This window comes from Pimephales promelas, chromosome 6 (genome assembly GCF_988280905.1).
Source record: "Pimephales promelas chromosome 6, fPimPro1.hap1.1, whole genome shotgun sequence".
Taxonomy (NCBI): domain Eukaryota; kingdom Metazoa; phylum Chordata; class Actinopteri; order Cypriniformes; family Leuciscidae; genus Pimephales; species Pimephales promelas.
Window position 1 is genome coordinate 41,446,127 of NC_142774.1, and position 25,864 is coordinate 41,471,990.

The window sequence follows — 25,864 nt, forward strand, 5'->3', positions numbered from 1 at the left end:
CATTCACACTTCATCACAGGACCAAAAGTCTGTCGGCCTCTTTATATGGTGACAAATGAATGAAGCTGACAGTCACACACACTTTACAAACTACAATAAAGATTAAAAATACTAGTGTTGAAAGCAGTGTTGGGGAAACCTACTTTAAATGTAATGCATTACAATATTGTGTTACTCCCAAAAACAGTAACTAATTGCATAATTACTAAGTTATTTTTATGAAAAGTAAGGCGTTACATTAATTTTTCATAACTTTTTCTCACCTGGGCTTGTTTGTTTTTTGATAACAACAAAAAAAGCTGTATTTTTCGCTTGTTTTCGGGCCTTTTCACAGCAAAAGTGAAGTGAATAAGCCTCAGGCTGAAGGAAACGCATGTTTACTCCTGTACAGTAGAGGGCGCCGCTCAAACAATCCTCTCAGGCGTTCAACAGTTCAACACTCTTTTATTTAAATCTAATCTAAAGTCATTTTTTGCTCATTAGTATGGTTGAATTACATCATTGAAGGTCAGCAGCAAAACATTGGTTAATAAAGTGAGATTAAATACAATTAGCATTTTTGTGTAATTTAATATAGTTCATTATAAAAGTTTTGCATAAAATTCTGAGATTGCTGTTTTTATTCATTTTGAGGAATACTGAATGTTTTTGTGCAAGTGAGACGAGTAAATGCATGCTCACATTTAGACTAGAACTAAAATAACCATCATGTTCACACACACACACACACACACACACACACACACACACAGGACAGCTGTCAGTCGATAAATGTGAAAAAGTAGCTTAGATATTTTGTTGTAAATTGAAAAAGTAATGCGTTTCTTTACTAGTTACTTGAAAAAGTAATCTGATTACATTACTCAAGTTACTTGTAATGAGTTACACCAGCACTGGTTGTAAGCATTTCTGGATGTGTGTGTGTGTGTGTGTGTGTGTGTGTTTCAGATGTCCCGTCGAACCCGTACTCTGTGCGTCTCACTGCCGTCTCCCAGCGTCTCGCCACCGTCTCCTTCATGAAGCCCGACTCGCACGGCGGCGTCCCCATCAGCTATTACATCATCAACATCAAAGACACGAGCGCACAGGATTGGAGGACAGTGCGATCACATGGTGTTCAGAGTGAGTGTCATGTGACCAACTGCTCACTTTGAAACTTGAGTTGCGCTGGTCTTTCCTGCCGTAATTTGCCGTACACTACCGGTCTAACCTTCTGGATCTGTAGGATTTTTTATGTTTTTAAAAGAAGTCTCTTCTGCTCACCAAAGCTGCATTTATTTGATTAAAAATAATAATAATAAATAAATAAACAGTAATATAGTAAAATAACTGTTTTAATTTTAATATATATTTAAAGTGTAATTTATATCCTGTGATTTTCAGCATCAGTACACCAGTCTTCATGAGATCCTCATATTAGAGTGATTTCTGAAGGATCATGTGACACTGAAGACTGGAGTAATGTTGCTGAAAATTCAGCTTTGATCACAGGATATAAATTACAATTTAAAATATACTGTATTAAAATAGAAAACAGTTATTTAAAAAAAATATCTACTTTTGAGATGTGTCTGTCCTCAGAGCAAAAGTGATCAGCTTTGCCAGTAAACATTTTTTTATTACATCTTTCTTTGATGTTTTTTCTGTTTTTTCTTTATTTATTTATTTATTTGCCTATATTTACTTGCCACTTTGTTTCTTTTTTTATCTCTTACTTCTTTCTTCCTTCCTTCCTCTTTCCTTCCTTCCTTCCTCCTTATTTATCTCCTTCCTTATTTCCTTCCTTCTTTACTTCCTTCTTTCCCTCCATATTTCCTTCCTTTACTTCCCTATTTACTTCCTTACTTACTTATTTCCTTCCTTCTTTAATTCATTCTATCCTTCCTTATTTACTTCCTTCCTTATTTCCTTCCTCCTATCCTTCCTTCCTTCTTCCTATCCTTCCTTCTTTCTTTCCTTCCTTCCTTTTTACTTCCGTATTTACTTCCTTCCTTATTTCCTTCCTTCCTTCTTTACTTCCTTATTTACGTCCTTCCTTATTTGCTTTCTTCCTTCATTCTATCCTTCCTTCCTTATTTCCTTCCTCCTATCCTTCCTTCCTTCCTTCTTCCTATCCTTCCTTCTTTCCTTCCTTCCTTATTTACTTCCTTCTTTACTTCCGTATTTCCTTCCTTATTTCCTTCCTTCTTTACTTCCTTATTTACACCCTTCTTTATTTCCTTCCTTCCTTCTTTACTTCCTTATTTACACCCTTCTTTACTTCCTTATTTCCTTACTTCCTTCTCTCCTTTCCTTCCTTCTTTCTTTCCTTCCTTCCTTCCTCCTTTCCTTCCTACATTCTTTCCTTCTTTACTTCCTTCCTTCCTTCCTCCTCCTTTCCTTTCCTTCCTTCCTTCCTTCTCTCCTCCTTTGCTCCGTCTCTCAGCCACAGTAGTTCTGGCCAGTCTGGAGCCCAACACCACGTATGAGGTGCGAGTGGCGGCGGTCAATGGGAAGGGTCAGGGTGAATTCAGCCACACAGAATCCTTCCAGACGTTAGCCATCCGTGAGTACTTCATCGTCAGTCTCTCTTCGGTTCATCCATCCTCACTTATTCAGACTCCCATGCTGCTTTGGTTCAGTTGCTGTCGCTCCCGTCACTATCCGCTTGAGAACAAGGACAATAAGTCCTTGCACAGTGTGTGACTGCGTCAGTCGTTCTCTGTAGATTTCAGCTTTTTTAAGCTCCATCATTATAATGCTGTTTCTTCTGGTTTTCATGGATCTTTATAGTTTAAAGTGGCTGTCACGTCTTCACTTGGGTCTGCTTGCGTGCGTTTTCCTGCAGGCGAGCCGAGTCCTCCGACGGTTCACGGACAGAGAGGAGTCGGGAAAGCCTACAGACTCGGACTGATCAAACAGGACGACGGTGGGATGCCTATCGTTGAGTACATCGTGAAGTATAAAACGGTGGGTACGCTCAACAACATGAGAACTCATCATTTCTATATGTTCATTTTAAAACGTTTTTTCTTGGCTATCCGAACGTTACATGTCGCAATATACTTAGGTGAAAATCTGTGGTGAAAATCCAGCTTTTAATGTTGTTTATGTGTCTATGTGGCGTTTTTAATACACTTTAAACCATGTGTAAGTTCATAAGTCGAGTATTTCCTCCTTAAAACTGAACCAAAGACAGTCTCAAAAACACGCTTTGAAATCGCTGGTGTTTCTGACGTCAGATCAACGTGTGATCGTCAACCAGTAGATCTCTGAGTGAGGGAGTGAGTGGAGGCGGGGCTCATTTGCATATTCACAGAGACATGCATACTAAATGAGGCAAGGGTGTCGAGTCACAAGTTATTTGAAAACATTTTTTTAAAGGATAAACGTTTAAATACGTCATTTTGACGATCGAAGATGAGTTTTAAGGGATACAAATATTGACTAAAGAGGAACTTTAAAGCAAAATCAAAGAACGAACTGGTGTGACGTCATTTCCGACAAAATCTGGCCAAATTGAAGTTAGTTTTAGGAGTTTCCTTTCTGGAAACGTTCGCTCTGGCTGGTAAAAACCTTCAATCTACCATTGGTCCGGGGCGATGACGTAATAGGTTGAGATCCTGTCTTCTTTGACATAGAATCAATTTCAATATTAATTTACTTATTTAACTTTTTTGTAATAAAATCTAAAGTAATTACATTTTGATAGGGGTGCATGTGCTTAATGTTACAATGCAAAAACTCTTAAAAATGCACAGATGGTGGTGGATAACACAATAGATGCTTTCTGTGAAGTTATATTAATAACTATATTATATGGCAACTAATATAAAGACAGTGGCTCACGCTTTAGGCAGTTTATGCATGCATAAAATCATTGTATATGCAAGTACATGTTGTGTTCTCTGGCTTCTTTTCAGGTAAAATTAGTTCAAGTTTATATAAGCATATAAGCATGCAACCTGTACAATGACTGATTCTGATTCAATGCCACGGATGTTTGAAGGAAACCTTCGTGTTAGAGCTTCATTACTCCTGCAAAAACACATGTTGAGTTTGTACTGTACGATGGGAAACAGAATAGTTTGCATTAATCCGGGCCGATTGTAGAGAAATCCCGTCGCGTGGGTGGCTGAATCTGTGATGTTCCTCCGTCCGGCATACAGTGAGTCTGAACGCGCTCACGCTGTGGCCTCATTTGCTTAAAGAATACGGATGCGTGAGAGACGCTTTGAAGTCCTTCTCTTTCCCATGAAGAAACTCTGGGGGGGATTTGCCATGAGTTTCCTCTCCGTCACGGATATAACGAACAAAAAGAGCCAAACTGAGCTCGATGTACACATGCTCACAGTTACACCGACACAAACCTGCAGTTTTCTCCTGGAGTGACTCTCGAACAATGATAGGGACGCCTGTTTCAGGACCATTAAAGTAGTTCAACATTGCCTGATAATTTACTCACCCCTATGTCATCCAAGATGTCCATGTCTTTCTTTCTTCAGTCGAAAAGAAATTAAGGTTTTTGATGAAAACATTCCAGGATTTTTCTCCATATAATGGACTTCAATGGGGTCCAAACGGTCTAAAAGACAGTTTCAGTGCAAACTGTCCAAAGGGCTTTAAACGATTCCAGACGATGAATAAGGGTCTTATCAAGCGAAACGATCGCTCGTTTAATAAATAAATAACAAACTTTAACTCGTTCATAAAAATGAACGAATCTTTTTCCAAGTCATTTGGTTGATTCAACGAACGAAATGAACGAATTGACTCATTTTGATGAACGAGTTCGAACAGGAGAGTCACGAACGCGCATCACAGAACAGAGCAAGGCGAGCATTTGAGCTTATAAAACTTAAACTTTGTTATTTATTTATTAAACGAGCGATCGTTTCGCTTGATAAGAGCCTTATTCATCGTCTGGAATCGTTTAAAGCCCTTTGAACAGTTTGCACTCAAACTGTCTTTTGGACCTTGAACTGTTTGGTTCCCATTGAAGTCCATTATATGGAGAAAAAACTGGAACGTTTTCATCAAAAACCTTAATTTCTTTTCGACTGAAGAAAGAAAGACGTGGACATCTTGGATGACATGGGGGCGAGTAAATTATCTGCAAAAGTTTTTTTTGAAGTGAACTACTCCTTTAAGAGCGAGACGTTATTTTACAACGAAGCTTGTGTTTGTGGGATTCGCACTTTTAGTAAATACTCATCAGGGTCAGTGTGTGTGTTTTCATGTTTTTCATCATCTCTAAGTTACAGATGAAAGTGTCAGAAACATGTCTGACGTATATGTCCTATAGAGCCGTCTTGGTGTGTGGCTGAAATCTTATTTTACCCACATTTCACTAATTATTTCAATCTACTGCTGCCAGAAAGTAAACAACATACTCTTGACCTTACACTCTAAAAAATGCTGGGTTGTTTTAACCCAACTTTGGGTCAAATATGGACTAACCCAGCCGTTGGGTTAAATTTTTACATTACATTTTTAACCCAACATTTCAGGTTTGTCCATATTTGACCCAAAATTGGGTTAAAACAACCCAGCATTTTTTAGAGTGTATAGTCAACCTGAAATTCTCCTTTCCATCTGTGTTTAGTGTCGTTAGAGCATTAAAAGCTCCAGTTTTTCTCTATATGAGTGTTTCTGAACTCCTGAAACGCCTCCATTGTAGTCTTGAGTTTAACACGTCTCAATATTCCTCATTATAATAATTAATGCGCAGAATAAAGGGGCGGGGCCTGGGTGAGTTTGTTAATTGTGTGTTAAACTGGAGGTTATGGATAGGGGCGGGGCATTTCCCAAACACACTCGAAGCGCTCGACCAATCACAACACACCGCTCCAGCCGACCAATCAGAGCACAGTGTGCTTTCAGGAGGCGGGGCTTCATAGAGACAGGAAGTGAACAGAGCGTTACTGACAGACTGGGAAGAGAGGAGCCGCAACAATGGAGAATATGAGGAGAATAATCAACATTCGAGACCAAAAACAACAGCAAGACTTTGTAAAAGGGTATAATATGGCATCTTCATGTTCTTATTGTGAAAGACTAATCATTGCAAGTTATTCTTAACTAAGAAATACAGCTGTTTTGTGTAAACTTTTTAATCTTTTCATGATCCAGTCAATTCCTGATTAATAATATCAACGTCTCGCCCTTCATTTGTGTCACATTATGGAAGTTTAATTTCAGGTTGACTAAAACACACAAAAGAGAAACTAAAGGACGCTATTATCTCCCTCGGCCAATGAAAATGTGTTTCCATCAATCGCTCGAGAAACTGCCGTTGAAGTTGAGATTGAAGATCTCCAAAGCTTTATTATCTCTTTAAAGTGCTTTGCTAAAGTACTGCGATGGAAACGTAGATTGGAGCGTCTGATTTTGGACTGACGGTGAAAAAAAACAAAAAACAAATGAACTGAAGAAGATCAAATACTTCCAGACAATAAGCGTATTAGATCGCAGAGACGTGAGGACGGGTGTTCAGGAAGTGTCAGGATGAAACGGGATGAAGATGATTGGAAACGTCATTCAAACTTAATGCTTATTTAAATCTTTGTTCTTATTCTTAGTCATTATTTGCACTATTTCATATTGTGTTTTTGATGCGGTCCATGAAAAAGGTTCAGCCTGTCCTTATTTATTTCTGTGTTCTGTGGGAAACACTTGAATGACCTAAAACACCATTAAATAAAGTTCACATCTTCAAGTCTTCTGAAGCAGGGCTATTATAAATCATAAAAATCAGTAGCCCTCAAACTATATTCACTTTATAGCCCTTAATCCGGTAATTGTGGACAAATGTGGGCACAGAGGATTATATAAAGTTAAAGTTTTGTCTATCCATTTATGGTGTTTTTTTTTTACTTTGGGGGTACTTTTGAATTTATTTACTTCAAAAAGTACCATATTTTCTATTTAAATTATGCTTATTTTCATGTTTTATATTTTTAATTTTTTTAACTACATTAAAATATCATTCCAATAAGTTCTTAGAGCTAAAATCTAAAGATGAAGTGACTTTGCTGTCACCTGGTGTCTTATTTTGGCTTATTTTAGAGTGCTCTAAATTACAGTTTTTCCCATTCATTTCTATGGATGCCCATTTTTGACCCAAATACAAGATTAAGGAGTTTTTTTTCACCCACTTAACATTATAGAATTGAGTAAAAAACAATAGTGTGTGTTCAGGAGGCAAACTTAGGAAAAGCAGCCAAGTCTTGTACCGCTCAGGTCAAGGGAAGTATTTTTAATTAGTTGTAGTTATTTTAGTATTTTATTAAAACTACACTCTAAAAAATGCTGGGTTGTTTTAACCCAATTTTGGGTCAAATATGGACAAACCCGAAATGTTGGGTTAAAAACGTAATGTAAAAATTTAACCCAATGGCTGGGTTAGTCCATATTTGACCCAAAGTTGGGTTAAAACAACCCAGCATTTTTTAGAGTGTAAGCATAAACGAGAAATGCTGAAATAAAATAAGTTAAATTTTTTTGATGCTTTATTTCAGGTAATGTTAATTTTTATTTTTATTTTTAACCCTAAAACCGTATTCTGGATAAATGTGGGCAAAATAGTTTTGATTTATTTTTTAAACAAAAATGACAAATAAGATGTACTTAATAACAAACACACAACAAAATCACTAAAACTTTAACTAAAATTAAAGTGTGAACAGATATTGCATATATAAAAGTATTGTATTAAATTATTATAAATAATCCTATGTATAAAAAATTTGAATGTAATTCATTAATATATAATTTCCCCCAGTACAGTAATGAGTGACAGTATATACACTGATGACGAGTAATATGTGTATGTGTGTGTGTGTGTGTGTGTGTGCAGGATAAAGAGGAGCAGTGGATGACGAAGCTGGTTCCCGGGATGAATGACTTCGCTCTTCTTCAGCCGCTTCAGTGGAACACGCGCTACAACGTGGAGATCACGGCGCGCAACGTCAAGGGCCTGTCGGAGCCCACCTACTTCCAGTTCCTCATGCCACAGAAGCCTGACATCACAGGTAAACACACACACACACACACACACACACACACAAACACACACACCCTAGCTGATGAACCACACACACAGCTTATTTTTAAAATCAAAATGTTTAACAACGGAATTTGTGGTGAAAAACTACATTACCCATGATGCCGTTCAGCAAATACACCAATCAGAGGCAAACCGAGCAATTTGCTCCGCCCACTTCCATTAAGCCAATCTCCACACTGTAAAAAAATATTTTCAAGATTTGTTATCACAACATATTTTCTTTTGTCAAATCAACTTTTTAATAATTTATTTAGTTGAGATGAGTTTCCTTCATTGTATTAACTCACTTTTTCCAGTTCAATCAGCTTAAAATTTTAAGGCAACCCAGGTTACTTACTTTTTTAAGTTAAACCAACAATATTTTTTTTACAGTGTAATCACAACATTTTTTTTTTGTCAAATCAACTTAAATAATTTATTTAGTTCAGATAACATATAATTTTGAGTTTCTGATGGTTAAATTAATCTCCTTCATTGTATTAACTCACTTTTTCCAGTTCAATCAACTTAAAATTTTAAGGCAACCAGGTTACTTACTTTTTTAAGTAAAACCATCAATATTTTTTTACAGTGCATGCACTCTCAAAATAATTCAATATTTTAATGAATTTTTTGCAATAATGTGCTGCATGACATTTGTAGTTCTTTCCCTCACAAAAAGACGTTACTGTAAGTTCGCAGTCTTATACCTTTGTGTTTTTTTTCCTTGCATAAAAGTGTGTATTGCTGGTGAGGTAGTCATCAGTCTGTGCCGCTCCTGAACGAGAGGCTGGTTTCAGGTCATCAGACGCGACTGTTAAACGCTGCGTGGGCATGAATATGATGATATGGACATTTGGCTCCATATAGTGATGCTTCATTGGGGACGGGCCGTTCAGTGGCGCTCGGGGACGATAGAGTCATTTAGCGCTCGGTTGGCAGATCATGTTAGTGAAGCTCAACGCCTGGCAAAGGGAGTGTGTTTCTTTGCGTACCATTACGGGCATGCAGATACAAATATAAATGTTTTAATATATAATCAAATATAATGTAGTCTACTATAATAAATAATGCACTATAATATAATAAAACAATTATTAAACTTGTATAATTTAAATTAGCATGCATTATAAATTATATTATATTATATTTGTATTTTATATATTATATTGTTATTTTTCTGACCCCATCGGCAGTTTGTTCTTGTTTTAAGCATAAAATAACAAATCATTTTTTCATTATATTATTATATTATATTGTTATTTTTCCGACCCCATTGCCAGTTTTTTTTTCTTATTTTAAGTATAAACTCGCTTAGTTGTGTTTTTTTTTTTAGAAAACAAGACTAAATATCTGATGTCATCTTTATATACATATACATTAAATGTAATTTAAGTTAACATGCATTAAATTATATTATATTGTTATTTTTATGAACTCACTGACAGTTTTTTTCTTATTTTGAGCATTAAATAACTTAACTTTTATCATTTTTTCATTATATTATATTATTATATTATATTGTTATTTTTCTGACCCCATTGCCAGTTTTTTTTCTTATTTTAAGCATAAACTCACTTAATTTTGATCTTTTTTTAGAAAACAAGAGTAAATATCTGATGTCATCTTTACATACATATACATTAAACGTATAATTTAAGATAACATGCATTAAATTATATTATATTGTTATTTTTCTGACCCCATCAACAGTTTTTTTCTTGTTTTAAGCATTAAATAACTTAACTTTTATCATTTTTTTATTATATTATTATATTATATTGTTATTTTTCTGACCCCATTGCCAGTTTTTTTTCTTATTATAAGCATAAACCCACTTAATTTTGATCATATTTTTAGAAAACAAGACTAAATATCTGATGTATATTTTAAGTAAATGCATAATTTAAGTTAAAATGCGTTATATTATATTGTTATATTTCCGAGTTTTCTTTCTTCGTGTTTTAAGCATAAACTCACTTTCTGATCTATTTTTCAGAAAACAAGTCTTTATATCGTCATTAATTTTGCTTCTCCAGTGCATGTATCTTGATTTTATGAATGTTTAGATAAATACGATCCGTGTAAAACACTGATGTGAGCCGCTTTTCACATTAATTGTTGCTCTAGACTCGTTTGTGTCTGTTTTTATTTCTCATAGTTTAGTTTTTAGTTAGTTTTACCTTTATTGTCACAGCATGGTATACAACGAAATTGACATCTCTAATAGAAAACAATCCATATTACCCACAACTTATAAGTTACACAATAAAAATAGCTTAAAGAGACTTGCATTGCATGTTGGTTATAGTTTTTAATTTGTTTTACACGTCAACATCAACAGGTTGTCAATCGAATCATATCATATTACTTCAGATTACACATAATACACCTTTATAAATATCAAGCACCTGTAATTCAACTATTGATTAAAATGAAGGTACAGAGACGTGCGACAAGCTCAGATTTCTTTAAAGACCAACTAAATGAAAACGCTGTGGATTAAAAAGATAACTTTAATATGTGTGCTGAAGGTTTTGAAGTTGTGTTTGATGCTCTGTGGCGTTTCTCTCTCTGATAAGAATCGATGAAACCCTGTGAAGACGTCCGCTCGACTCAAGGCTTCCCGTGTTTAACGGTTTTCTTAATCTTCAGGTGTCGTAACACACGTTCAGAGGTTCAGTCGCTGTGTTTACGCCGCGGGTCCGTCCATAAGCTGGAATGGGAAACTCAATGTCAGACTTCATATTTATTACATGTTTTGTGTGGATCTTTGATGCTTTCATCCATAACACATCAAAACATCTTGAAAATGGACTGCAGAATCATGTCCTCAAAGCTTCAGATCGATACACAAACACAGCGCTTTCTGAAGCGGTGATTACCCAGAAATCTTTGCAAAGGGATCAGATTCAGAAGTGCATGAGAACCGCACTAATGATAGCGTTCGGTTGGGTCAATTATCCTGTCAAGGACTCTACAACTATTGTTTACATTGACTTATATATATATATATATATATATATATATACAGTATATTTATATTTAATGATGCACTTTTCAGAAATGCGAATGTTTGCCAATAAAGCAACATTTGACGCCTTGCAAAAATATGAGACAACTATATAAACTATAAACAGTAGGGCTGTCAAACGATTAATCGCGATTAATTGCATTCCAAAATAAAAGTTTGTGTTTACATAATATATGTGGGTGCACGGTGTATAATTATTTTATATATATAAATACACACACATACTTGTAGCTATGTATTTAAAAAATAATTTCATGTATATACTGTATATAGATATATATATAATTTACATTTGATATATACATAATATTTTTTTTCTTAAATATACTAGCATGTGTGTGTATTTATATAGGCCTAATACAAAATATTTATACACAGTGCACCCACATATATTATGTAAACACAAACTTTTATTTTGGAATGCAATTAATCACGATTAATCTTTTGACAGCCCTAATAAATAGAAAACCATTTTTAAAAAATGCATTTATTTAACTCAAATAAAATATAAATATTGCATGAAAACTGAAATAAAATCTATTTAATTTGAAGTACTAAAATTACTTAAACTAAAATAAAAAACAATTAAAGCTAAATATAAATACAAAAAACTAAAACTAATAAAATGACAAGCACGTAACAAAATTACTAAAATTGAAATGAAAATTCAATCTAATTTAAAATATTAATAATTCTAAAAATATATAAATTATATTTTTTATTTGTGTGATTTTTCAGAAATCTGATTAAATATAGAATATCATAAATGTTGCCAAAATATGCTGACAACATTAATGTAGGAAACAATTTTCCCTCATAAAGTGTTAATAAATTTCAGAAATAATTACTGAAACTGCGGGTTTATAACGGCTCTGATCTGTGATATAAACCAAACGCTATTGTCTATTTTTTAAAAAGGGGCGGGGCTGATCGATATGCCCCGCCCTCTTCCGGTTTCCGTTGAAATTACGTCAACATGCTAAATAATGCTGCGCGTTTCAAGGCACTTCAGTTGGATTTTAAATGGCTTGTAAATCTCTAGTTATATTATATTGTCATGATATATTTGATTCAATCTTTTCTTCAACTTGTTTTCTTTCAATCAGCACAGGATTTGAGTTTCTTTTTGTATCTGATTGATCGTAGGCCTCATTGATCTGAACTCCTGTTTTTTGTTTTTTTGAGGCACACAAGTTCAAATCAATGAGACCTTCAGAAATAAACATAAAACATGTGCTGAATCTGATTGAACCAACAACAGCATGTTTGTGGAGGCCGGTCAGTTTGACCTCGAGGAAATGAGGAAATGAAAAATGTATCAAATTTATCAGCATTTTTGGGGAAAGAGAAAATCATCAGAACTCAACATGAGGGTTAAACTTCTTTATTAAAGTCCCCCTGTGGTGTAAATCCAGCTTTTAATGTTGTTTGTGTGTCTATGTGGTGTTTTTAATACACTTTAAACCATGTGTAAATTCATGAGTATTTCCTCCTTAAAGCTACACTGTGTGATTTTTACCCCCATCTAGTGGTGTAAAGATATATGACCATCCCGTGAATATCTCAATTCCGATTTCGTTTTAACTCCTACGGTGGCCAATGTAGTCCAAGATTAACATGGCTTCCAGTTCGACCTCGTCCATGAGCATTAACCGAAACGTAAACGCGAAAGGCGAAGCTTTAATTAACGGGTATGTCCCTCTTTGGCTAATGTACTTTCAAGATGGAGGGGCAGCATTAGAAACCCTTACCCGTATGTATTTTTACACTCACGAGAATACTTTATTACTTGAACGAAGTAAATATACATTAATGAGCACACATATTTTTGAAAGAACTAAGTGTTTTTAGCTAAGAATAAACTAAAAGAGTTACACAGTGTAGCTTTAAAACTGCAGTGAACCAAAGATGCTTTGAAATCGCTGGTGTTTTTGACGTCACAAACCACCTTGTAACCAATCAGATCAACGTGTGATCGTCAACTTGTGGATCTCTGAGTGAGGGAGTGAGGGGGCGGGGCTCATTTGCATATTCATAGAACTGCGTATACTAAATGAGGCAAGGGTGTCGAGTTACATTCAAGATATTTTAAGGAATGACAAACCTAAAAAACATATAAATATGTGATTTTGGTGATCAAAGATGATGGGATAGTATGACTTTAAAAGAATCTCTCAGAACCTGAATTGTTGGAGGGATCTGCGCAGTTGTTGAGTGTGTGTGTGTGTGTGTGTTCTCAGCAGATTCGCTGTTCAGCGGTCTGGGTCTCGGCGCTGTGGTGGGTCTCGGCCTGGCCGCTCTTGTTCTCCTGCTGGCTCTGGTGGACGTCGGCTGCTTCTTCTTCAGACACTGCGGCCTCCTCATGTTCATCAGCCGCAAACTCTGCAGCAAGAAGACCGCGACCAGCGGCAAGAGCAAAGAGCTGGAGGAGGGCAAAGCCGCGTACCTGTGAGTCTCTCGCGCACGCCTTCTCTCATTATCTCAGTTTATTGGCTATAATGGGGATAAACATGAGCAGAACTCAGTTTCTAGTGGATATTTGGATAAACTTTATTTTGGATGCGATTAAACATGATTAATCGTTTGACAGCCCCACTTTATAATAATTTTAACGTTCATATGTGAATATCATTCTCAGAATCTGATGATTGATAGAAATGAGATCTATCAATCTCAGGAGATTCCTCTGTGTGTGTTCGACAAGCATAAAGTCCAGCGTCAGTGGATTTACCATCACACACACACACACACACACAACTGTGAGACAGAAGTCAAAATAAAACCTCTGGAGTTTGAGATTTAGATTAATTCTTCATTCCATGAAAACAAAATTATACTAAAATGTGTCGAAACGGCTTTTATTAGACATGTATATATGTAGACTTATTTCATAGCTTTGCTATTTTTTTTTCAAATTATTATAATTTTATAGTTTTTTTTTTTTTTGAGTAATTTTTAGTTCAGTTTTATTTGTTTATTTTATTACTTCAGCTTACACTTATTTAATTTCACTTAGTTGCCAAGGCAACATTGCTAATTTTTGTTTCATTTTAAATTCCAAGTTGTAAGTTCATTTTAATTAAATGCATTTTAATCATATTTTGAATTTGGGAATTTTTTTATTTTCAGTGTTATATTTTAATAGTAGTTTTTTGTAATTGTATTGCACTTTTGTCATTTTTATTCGTTTTGAAATTTTTTTTGATTTTGTCTTTATTTCAGTTTTATTTATTTTGTGTGATTTTAGTACTTCAGCTTAAACAAACTTATTTCATTTCACTTAGTTGCTAAGGCAACATTGCTAGTTTTTGTTTAAGCTTTTTAAAAAAAAAAATAAATCAATATTTATATTTTACTTCAATTTAAAATTTAAATATAAAATTGTTTTAATTTTTTATCTGCTTTTGTAATTTTTTGTTTAGTCTTTTAATATTTTTTATTAGTTTTCATTTATTTTTATTTATTGTTCCTCTGCCACTTACCTATTCTTATATATTTAATCTTATATATATATATATATATATATATATATATATATGCTGTTATAGTTATCATATTCTGTGAGGTTTAATCTGTGAGGTAGTGAATAATTATAGTACTCAAATCATTATAGTAATCTAATACAATCAGAATTAGCTTGGGTCGTTTTTATAATTAATTTCTCAGATAGTGTTTTGGTTTGATTTCGATAGTCCAACTTCAGACATTAGAGTTATTAGTTGGGTTCAGGTTATTAGAATAAATTGACATGTAGTTGATATATATATATATATATAGTCAGGGTTAGGGTTAGGTAATGAGATGCTAATGAGATGCGTGACATCATCAGGTGTGTGTGTGTGCCCGCAGAAAGCTCCCGCTGAAGGAGGAGAACGGGAAAGAGGTTCTGAAGCCAGATCTGATCGAGATCAAGGTCCACTCGGACAACAGCCTGCACACGAAACAGGACGACAGCAAAGCGTAATGCGAACTGAGACCACAGAAGAGAAAAGAAAAGAGAGGAAAAAAAGAAAAGAAATCAATCTTCTTCACTCATGTAAATATGTTGAAATATAAACAGAGTTTTTTTTTGTGATAAATCAACTGTTGTTTCTATTGGCGCCGGCTCCAGCACTTCTGTTGGGTTGAGGTTTCCATCTCGCTGTTCTGGAGGATCTCTCAGAGACGACCCGCTGGACTTCTGCTTTCCAGACACGTCGAGTCCGACTTCTGCTCAGCGGGACGGCAACACTGCAATAAATCATGCTCTCTTCCTCGGTGTTTCTGTCTGCTTTTAAAGCACAAATATCTGAGTTTAAACTTAAAACATGGTGAACACGGAATATATATATATATATATATATATATATATATATTGTCTTGTTTTAAGCATAAATGAACTATTTGTTCTATTCCATTCAGCTGACTCTTATTTTGCCTTTGTTCTGTTTCTATGGTTACCCATTAGTTTCACCTGTGTCTAATTAGTTGCCCCTGTGTTTCAGATGTTCAGTTCCTTCTTTAAGTAAGTGTGGTTTGCATTATTATTATTATTGTCTGCTAGTAACATTTTTATTAGTTTGAACGTTTTTTGATTTTGTTTGATTTCAGTTTTATTTAATTTTTTTGTGATTTTAGTAATTCAGCTTAAACAAACTTAATTCATTTCACTTAGTTGCTAAGGCAACATTGCTAGTTTTTGTTTAAGCTTTTAAAAAAATTCAATATTTATATTTTTTTATTAATTTAAAAATACATTTATTTATTTGCTTTTGTCATTTTTTGTTTAGTCTTTTAATATTTTTTAAATTAGTTTTTATTTATTTTTATTTATTGTTTATTAGTGGTGAGAGAACAATGCTTTTTGGAAATTTTAAATTAATTAAGCCAGTTGCTTTGCAAAATGATTCACCGTTTCGAATCGTTTGAATCGCCACATGCTCTGATGTTTAGAATGCAGTTTAAACATGCATCAAAATATGCATCATATACCATTAAATATAAAGTGTCTTTAGCCCTATTTGCTCTGGATTAGTATAATCTGGGCAATTTGTGTGATTTAGAAATAACCCTCCACATCTGAATATTGAAATTACGAAAGATGGATAAAAAAGCGCACAGGAAACAAAAACCTTGAAAGAATGATATATGAGCCGCCAAATCACAGAGATGCCGATTCGCACGGGACTACACTGTAAAAAAACAAATCCCGTTGTTTTTACGGGAAAAAAATGGGCACACTGTAAAAAAAAATTGATTTAACTTAAAAAAGTAAGTAACCTGGTTGCCTTAAAATTTTAAGTTCATTGAACTGGAAAAAGTGAGTTAATACAATGAAGGAGATTAATTTAATCATCAGAAACTCAAAATAATAAGTTATCTCAACTAAATAAATTATTATAAAGTTGATTTAACAAAAGAAAATATGTTGTGATAACAAATCTTGAAAATATTTTTTAGTTTACCGTCAAAAAAATACGGTATCAATGTAACTTAAAATTTACAGCACTAAACTGTATTCCATTATCTGATATAATGTTAATTTACCGTCCTATTGCAGTAATAATATCTGTTTTGTACCATTGTAATACACTGACAACCACCAATCACAGCACTGATGAGAGTCACATGATCAATCAAAGCTCGTCACAAGCAGCTCTTCCATCAGTAATTTAAAGGAGTAGTTCACTTTTAAAAAAACTTTTGCTGATAATTTACTCGCCCCCATGTCATCCAAGATGTCCATGTCTTTCTTTCTTCAGTTGAAAAGAAATTAAGGTTTTTGATGAAAACATTCCAGGATTTTCTCCATATAATGGACTTCAATGGGGACCAAACGGTTCAAGGTCCAAAAGACAGTTTCAGTGCAAACTGTTCAAAGGGCTTTAAACGATTCCAGACGATGAATAAGGGTCTTATCAAGCGAAACGATCGCTCGTTTAATAAATAAATAACAAAGTTTAAGTTTTATAAGCTCAAATGTTCTCCTTAAAGACTAAAATACCCGTAACAGATTCTTGTTTTTAAGTAAACAACACTTAATATCTTCAGTCATTTTGCCTCTGATGTAAATGTATCTTGATTTAGTAAAGTTTGTATATTTGTGCTGGAAGACGAGACAGAAACACTGAGGAAGAACGGGATTATTTGCAGTGGCTTCTCATCTAAATGTGTTCATCGGTTTTGGGCTTTTTTCGATGTTTTCGTAGGACTTTTCCCAGCGGATTTCTCAACCTTTGGATTATTTTTAGGCATGTCCTATACACTTTTGAGATGGCGCGTCTCATATATGTCAACGTTTGAAGACGTCATCAGTTTGTATTTCCATCTCGCTTCTCAAAAGAAACCTGGCAAAACTTTGTAGTGAAGTGACTTCGTAGTTTCGATTTGCTCAACTGCCATGATTCCAGATCAAATGCTCTTCTTAGTTTATGTTGAATAATTAACGTGTGAGTGTGTGTGTGTGTGTGTGTGTGTGTGTGTGTGTGTGTGTGTGAGAATGGCTTGACGTGTTCTACGCAAATACACTGCGAATGTTTGACCGACGCTTCGTAAGCGCAGTTGGTTGTACCTGCACTGACTGTGTGTCTCCAGACCTCAAGAGGGCGCTACAGTTTCCAGGAAATATCTCACACGTGTTATTATTCAGGAAACTGGAATACACTGTTTAATCTGTAAACGATTCGTCCACCATGACAGTCACTAACTGAAAGAGATTATTTAAATAGTATTTATTAATATTTTTATTTTATTTTTATATTTTCAGTTTTCATTTTAATCTTAGTTTTATTTGTTTTTTTTTATTATTATTTATTTTATTTTACTTGTTTGCTGAGATTGATACATATTTATATTTTATTTCAATTTAGCGAAATGTATTCATATTTTTCAAGTTTTTTTTGTACTTTTATTATGCTTTTGCTTTTGTCATTTTTATATTTAGCTATTTTAGTACTTAAATCAGCTTAAATCAATTTTATTTCACTTTATTGTGAAATACACATAATTGTGAATTTCCCTTTACCAAAATGTATTCATATTTTGAATATATATTATCAGGTTTTATTTTAACTTTAGATTATTTTATTTTAAATGTACAACTTTTTTTTGTAAATTTCATAATGTGCTTTTGTCATTTTTATATTTAGCTATTTTAGTACTTAAATCAGCTTAAATAAATTTTATTTCACTTTATTGTGAAATACACATAATTGTGAATTTCCCTTTACCAAAATGTATTCATATTTTGAATATATATTATCAGGTTTTATTTTAACTTTAGATTATTTTATTTTAAATGTACAACTTTTTTTTGTAAATTTCATAATGTGCTTTTGTCATTTTTATATTTAGCTATTTTAGTACTTAAATCAGCTAAAATCAATTTTATTTCACTTTATTGCCAAAAGTTTTTTTAAACTAAATTTTTCACATAATTGTGAATTTCCCTTTACCAAAATGTATTCATATTTTGAATATATACTTAATAACTTTAGATTATTTTATTTTAAATGTACAACTTTTTTTGTAAATTCCATAATGTGCTTTTGTCATTTTTTCTAGCTTTAATTTACTTTTATTTCAGTTTACGTTTTGGTGCTTCAACTTAATAAGTTTCTTTAAAATGTTTCATTTAATAATTTCAGCTTCATTCCAATGAACAACAATTATTTCTTCTTGCCATACGAACACACACGTTAGATCACGTGATCTCCTGATGCACCTGTCAATCATTCGCGTCTGTATATGTGTGTAGCGTGTGATTCTGTCCGATGTTGTTCTGGATAAAGGCAACGTTTGCCACTTTAGTTCGTATATTTGATATATTTGACTGGTTCCCAGCTGTTTGTACATAGATGAGTATGATGTGATGGTACTGAATCATTGGGAGTGATCTGGACTGAGGGTTTTCCAGCAGGGGCATTATCTACCAAATCAGTTTTTTGTAAAGTGTTTGTAAAGCCTGTATGATGTCAATGCTTATGGATCTGCAAAAAAAGCTCCATCCATTTATTTTTCACACACATACGAACCATCGGGATGGAGAACATCTGTTGCTACTCGAAGCATGAAAGTACAACTTCATATTATTTTCTGCAGGACTCCATGTGGTGACGTCAGCACGTGTGAAATATTTATTGCATTAAGCCAATAAAAACATTTTTTTTTAAAGGTTTAGTGATTAATCATGTTTCCAGCTGCTTCTCGGATCATCATTGAGTTTCTTATTCAGATGTTCAGATACTCTATGCAGAATCAGAAAGCGTTTGCTCTGTTGTTCTGGGTTATTAAAGCTCCTTTCCTTTGTCTTTAGTTAATGACTAACTTCTGAATCCTGATCTCAACACACTGTAATTTACCGCTGTAAATAAATGTGTACTAGTATAAAATGGTGCTTGTAAAACATTCTGTCAGCGTCGATTTATTTCCCACTGGAAAATGTGTGATCTTGTACAGATGATGTTTTAATGACCCTACAAGCTCATTTAAAATAATAATAAAATATTATTAATATTTTAAAGCTGCAGTCCGCAGTTTTCCTCTTTGTCGCCATCTCTGTTCAAAATCTGCAATTGCAGTCATCACGGAATCGTCAACTTTACGTGAGCGCGGATACACGGTGTGTGTGTAGGTCGCCGCAAAATGTGTTATTATCATAAATAAAACAATCAAAGCACAAACAAATATGCATGCATTGTGTATTATTAACATTTAAATAAAGGCAGTCTGCTGCATGACTAGTTGCTTTTGATTAATTTTGGCCGTAAAATGAACTGATTGCATGAATTACATATTCATAGCTGAGATAATACGTTTTAAAATTCATATTCCAGCACCGTCAACTGATGCTCGTTAGTTTCCCCGAAGTGAAGACGTGACTGATTACAGGAAAGCATGCTTCATTCACTGCTGTTGATGTAAATTGGCCTCATTCTCAAGGCGCTCAGTGCCGTTGGATTGCATTTGTGTGGCGTTTCGGGCCGATGCCTTCAGAACAGGTTCAGCATGCGCACATTTCTATCGGATTCTTCATTAAAGCGCACAATAACACAAGAGCCATCGGGGGGTTAGAACCATTACACTTAAACACACAGCGATTAGCACATAATTGTTCCTTTAAGTCGTAAAACCATCTGAAGGTGAGTTGGAGTTAGACAGATAGAGGTGCATTATGGGTTCCCAACGTCGACTTGCATATGAAGTTATAAATATATCATTTATCACATTAGAAATTAGAACAGATTTTGAATAAATCATCTATTTTAGAGCACCGATTCTCGAGGTGTGGCTCCCTCTAGTGGTACGCAGAGAATTTACGATCACATTAGAACGGCTAGTGCATCACGTGATCAACTGCAATGTGTTGGCGCTAGTCATAGGCTATTTATATTCATTGTTTTCAACCACATAATGTTTATTTTAGGTTTCAGACATTTAAATTCACATAAGTAATAAAATACCCAATACATTTAGAGTAACACATGTCTATATGGAAGCGGCAATAATAATTCTTTCCATGTTTTATTCATATCAGATACACATTGTGTAAGTAGCTTTATAAAACGGTTAGTTCCAATCCTTGATATTCTGATTGGTCAAGAGCTGTGCTTTATTCACGATAAAACCGCTTCACCCAACGGTTCTATTTATCACTGCGCCCTTAGCAACACCCTTAGCAACCACACATATCAACATAGGCTAAACATAGAAAAAAAAACTTAAGAATTAAAAAGGCTAAAATGTTTAAAGTAAATTTCGATTTACTAGGTGGCATAACTCTATTCATCTTCCAGTTCACCGGCCACTTACTTTCATGTCTTTCGGGAGAAGTGGATGAATTCACGTGTTGTAAGCAACAGATCCGATTCTCTAAACAATGGCACAACTAAAATGGCGGCGCCCATCGGGAATACAGCTCATCGCGATCGTGTTTTCTTCTCATCTGGCTTTGTGGTATGTCCACTGTCTGTCTGGGTGAATTCTTGCACAGCCTGTGCTTAAAAAAATGTTTTTACTTAACATTTAAGTAGCTACAGTAGCCCATGCAGTTTTTATTTCACTTTCAGGTGCAAAACATTTTCATTCAATCATTTACCTGTATGTAAGCAGCACAGTGCAGTTTGAACAGAGTTAATGTTCAAACTGGGTTTTTACACTGTATAAAAGGGGCTGACAATAATAATAATTATTATTAAATAAAACTGCTTCGCTTTTTAAACTGCATAGCTTATTAATAGTTAGGCCTACTCCACTACTGTATTTTAATTTTGGTCATTATGGTGGTACTTAGAGAGAACCACTAATGTAGGCATACTTAAAAAGTTTGAGAAGCACTGAGAGGTCATTGGAGTCGAATCTCTTCTGTGGCCTCTGTTGATTTATTAGACGATTTTAAACTTCACCATAATAGGAGGCAGCAGAAGAAGAAAAAAAAAAACTTGCATAAAGTTTTTATATAATATTCTAATCTAGTTGGGAGATTTTCCACAGAAAAGCTCATCTCCTCCTGAGGCGAAGTGGTTTAGGATTTAAGCCTAAAAGAAAAGGAAAGGAATGAAAAGTGTGAGCGCAGAAATGATCTTTAATTATATTGCTTTCTGTTGCAGGTTTATAGGCCAACGCAATTAGGTAATTAAGATATTACTGGTATGAAAGGTCATTTGTAATAAAAAGCAATAGATTAATAAACACTGGAATCTCCTGATAATAAAGCTAAAGGTTGTTTCTAGTTGAAGGTCTTCTTGTAATTCCCTGCTGAATGTGAGAATTAATTAAGCAGGTTTTTCTTTTCTTTTTTTGCACATGTTGGAGGATTTAAACTAGTGTCTGGATATACAGGACGTCTAGCTGTTTGGCTGTTGTTACATACTATCAATTCTGCATCCCGTTCAAGTGGAAATGCTGGATTTCTCCTCATAAACAGCTTGATGCCGTTGCCATAAATGTCTTTAATGCAATTAAAATCACATGCAACCAGGGTCGTTATCGTTAATTAAAACTATTCAGGAAAACCTTTTTGTTAATTGAAATAAATCTGAAATGAAATTTCAATATTGATAATCTTAAACTAAATAATATTTAAACATTTAAAAAAAGAATCAAAATTAGTTATCGTTATATTACAACTACTGATAAATATTTAAACACAAAAAAACACATTATAAAATTACAAAAAAAAAATAACAAATTAAAATGAAAACTGAATACATTTTTTTGAAAAATTATGACAAAAAAACAGATCAAAATTTAAGAAAATTTATTCTATCAACAGAATATAAAAATAGAGTTAATATGAAAATTTGAATACAAACTTTAATAGTATATAAATAATACAAAATCAACACTGACATGAAATTAATGTTAATGTATAGATTATGGCAAAAACTAATAAACAAAAGTACGTTAACTAAATTTAGAATGAAATCTGAAAATATAAAATGATAAAAAGTTCATTTGAACATCTTAATAAATATCGTATTATAATATTGTATGAATAATATTTGTATGAAAAATGAATACACTGAAAATAATTTCCACAAATAAAGTTCAAAGTATAATCAAATTGGCTGTATAATTCATGTCAACTTAAATTATACTTACAACATTGAGTTGAATCTATTATATGTTTTTGTTGGTTTAAAAACCTATAATTTCGAGATTGAGCCGCTCTGATATAAACTGTTAGGCTGTTCCACAGGGCCAGTGATCGCAAAGGCTCTGTTTGCTCTATTCTTTAACCCTGATCTGGGGAGACAGACAGAAGTCTCTGATCACCTGACCTCAGGTTTCGTGTGGGATTGTGTGGACAGACAAAGCTCAGTGCCAGATTATTTACAGATTTAAATGGATTAGAGAGTGTGATCTGCACTGTTAGCGAGGAAGATTCAATCCCTTTAGCCGAGACCTGAAGCTTGTGTGAGCACAGATATGTTGTGTAATCCTCGTGTTGGGCTTCACAGGTCAGAGCTGGAGGGTGTTACTGTTAACCCTTACCTGGACACAGCTGGAGGGAGTTAACCCTTACCTGGACACAGTTAACCCTTACCTGGAGACAGCTGGAGGGCTTTAACCCTTACCTGGACACAGCTAACCCTTACCTGGACAACATAAGAAACTGAGGGACACCAGAGGTTGCATGGTGAGTACTATCAGCAGCGGTGTTTTGAGTGTTGTCTATCATCGTGCTACGCGGTTGTCAGTGTATTTCGCCTATTTATCGTGTTGCTTTGTAGTTGCTATAGGGTGTTTTGAGTGTTGTTTATCATGTTGCTATGTGGTTGTTAGGGTGTTTTGACTTCATCATGTTGCTATGAGGTTGCTAGGGTGTTTAAAGTGTTCTTTATCATGTTGCTATGTTTGTCAGGGTGTTTTGAGTGTTGTTTATCATGTTGCTATGCAGTTGCTAGGGTGTTTTGAGTGTTTTTTTATCATGTTGCTACAAGGTGTTTTGAGTGTTGTTTATCATGTTGCCATGCGGTTGCTAGAGTGTTTTGAGTGTTGTTTATCATGTTGCTATGAGGTTGCTAGGGTGTTTTAAGTGTTCTTTATCATGTTGCTATGTGTTTGTCAGGGTGTTTTAACTGTTTATCATGTTGCTATGCGGTTGCTAGAGTGTTTTGAGTGTTGTTTATCATGTTGCTATGCAGTTGCTAGGGTGTTTTGAGTGTTTTTTATCATGTTGCTACAAGGTGTTTTGAGTGTTGTTTATCATGTTGCCATGCGGTTGCTAGAGTGTTTTGAGTGTTGTTTATCATGTTGCTATGAGGTTGCTAGGGTGTTTAAAGTGTTCTTTATCATGTTGCTATGTTTGTCAGGGTGTTTTGAGTGTTGTTTATCATGTTGCTATGCAGTTGCTAGGGTGTTTTGAGTGTTTTTTTATCATGTTGCTACAAGGTGTTTTGAGTGTTGTTTATCATGTTGCTATGAGGTTGCTAGGGTGTTTTAAGTGTTCTTTATCATGTTGCTATGTGTTTGTCAGGGTGTTTTAACTGTTTATCATGTTGCTATGCGGTTGCTAGAGTGTTTTGAGTGTTGTTTTTCATGTTGTTATGCGGTTGCTAGAGTGTTTTGGGTGTTGTTTATCATGTCGCTATGCGGTTGCTAGAGTGTTTTGAGTGTTGTTTATCATGTTGCTATGCGGTTGCTAAAGTGTTTTGAGTGTTGTTTATCATGTTTACATGCGGTTGCTAGAGTGTTTTGAGTGTTGTTTATCATGTTGCTATGCGGTTGCTAGGATGTTTTGAGTGCTGTTTATCATGTTGCTACAAGGTGTTTTGAGTGTTGCTATGTGGTTGCTAGAGTGTTTTGAGTGTTGTTCATCATGTTGCTGTGCAGTTGCTATGAGGTGTTTTGAGTGTTGTTTATCATGTTGCTATGTGGTTGTCAGGGTATTTTGAGTGTCGTTTATCATGTTGCTATGCAGTTGCTAGGGTGTTTTGAGTGTTGTTTATCATGTTGCTATGCAGTTTTAAGAGGTGTTTTGAGTGTTGTTTATCATGTTGCTATGTGGTTGTCAGGGTATTTTGAGTGTTGTTTATCATGTTGCTATGCAGTTGCTAGGGTGTTTTGAGTGTTGTTTATCATGTTGCTATGCACTCGGATGTTTTGACTTGTTTATCATGTTGCTCTGCCATTGCTTGGTTATTTTGAGTGTTGTTAGTCATGTTATTTTATGGCTTCTCGAGTGTTTTGAGTGTTGTTTATTGTTGTTTATCATGTTGCTAGGTTGTTTTGAGTGGTGTTTATCGGGTGCTTATGATTATTGAGCAGATTTTCTGTGCAGATGTGGCACAGAAGCACTTTTTAAGCATTCTCTTTCTCCTTTTCCATGTCTAAAGAACTGTTCGAGTGTCTAAAGATATTAAGAGTCAGCGATTCAGCCTGAGATTTGAAGTGAAGGATGGTCAGATCACAGCTCTACATCTGCATATATTGCGGTGTCTTTCTGCTCGCGGTGAAACGTAATGCCAGTTCACAGTATTTATCACGTGTGCCGTCCTGTAAAGGTCTAAAGACCAGCTGTAGTTTGGCATCTGTCCACGTTGCATTTGGTCTCTTCCAAAAGCTCTTGAGTGCAGTTTGGACCCAGTCATGTCCATTAAACCCACTGGAGCTCCTGAAGAGGGTCCATCAATCACAGAACATTAGAGATGGAGCCATCAAGGAGGAATTATGACCTCATCACGAGCTGTTCAGCGGGAATGAAAAGCCCTCAGACGAAATACGCTCAAAACGTTTGAATGTTAAATGAACGCTGTTATTGTTCAGCCCAAAGGGTTTACAATGAACGTTTATTGCCTGTCTGTGCTCTCAATTATATAAGATCTATATCCGAAAAGGATAACGTTTTTTGTCTAAAAAAAAAAAAAAAATCACTGTTTTTACTGTATGCTTTCAAAAACCTCATAATTATTCCAAACTTTTGGCAGGTAGTGTAGCTGAAAGTTTCCATCATCACACCAAAATCAGAACAATAAATCTGTCAAACGAAATGCAATGGAGGACTAATGAAGGTCTTAAGAAATGAAAGCCTTACTTACTATCTAAGACAAAATATAAACAATTTTACTATAACCGGTGCAAAATTAAATACAAAGCCTCACGGATTGAAAATCGTTGTTTACTAAACCCATGTTTGTCCGAGACGCTCATGAACCATTAAGGCACACAAATAGAGCAACGACCCTCGTGATGAACCGTTACAAGAGAGAAACGTGAAGTTTGGCTAAAGATGGATTTGGACTAAAACACACTTTTGTCTTTAGATTCACTGAAGAGTTTATTGCAGAATTAATTGGCCTCTTTGGGGTTTATAGACAGACCTA

General features: G+C 34.6%; 1 protein-coding gene across 2 annotated transcripts in view; it reads left to right on the forward strand.

The window, feature by feature from the left end:
- The window catches only part of ncam2a (neural cell adhesion molecule 2a), a 226,363-nt gene extending 209,366 nt beyond the window's left edge, over positions 1-16,997 (forward strand). Inside the window, exons 12-17 of one of the 2 annotated variants that reach the window (XM_039648374.2) lie at positions 949-1,122; positions 2,426-2,545; positions 2,828-2,949; positions 7,838-8,012; positions 13,301-13,508; positions 14,910-16,997. In XM_039648374.2, the coding sequence (XP_039504308.2) occupies positions 949-1,122; positions 2,426-2,545; positions 2,828-2,949; positions 7,838-8,012; positions 13,301-13,508; positions 14,910-15,024 (914 nt within the window). In that variant the 3' untranslated portion in view covers positions 15,025-16,997. The remainder of the gene's footprint in view (positions 1-948; positions 1,123-2,425; positions 2,546-2,827; positions 2,950-7,837; positions 8,013-13,300; positions 13,509-14,909) is intronic. The other variant, XM_039648376.2, reaches the window with a different exon arrangement.
- Positions 16,998-25,864: the final 8,867 nt, after the last annotated feature.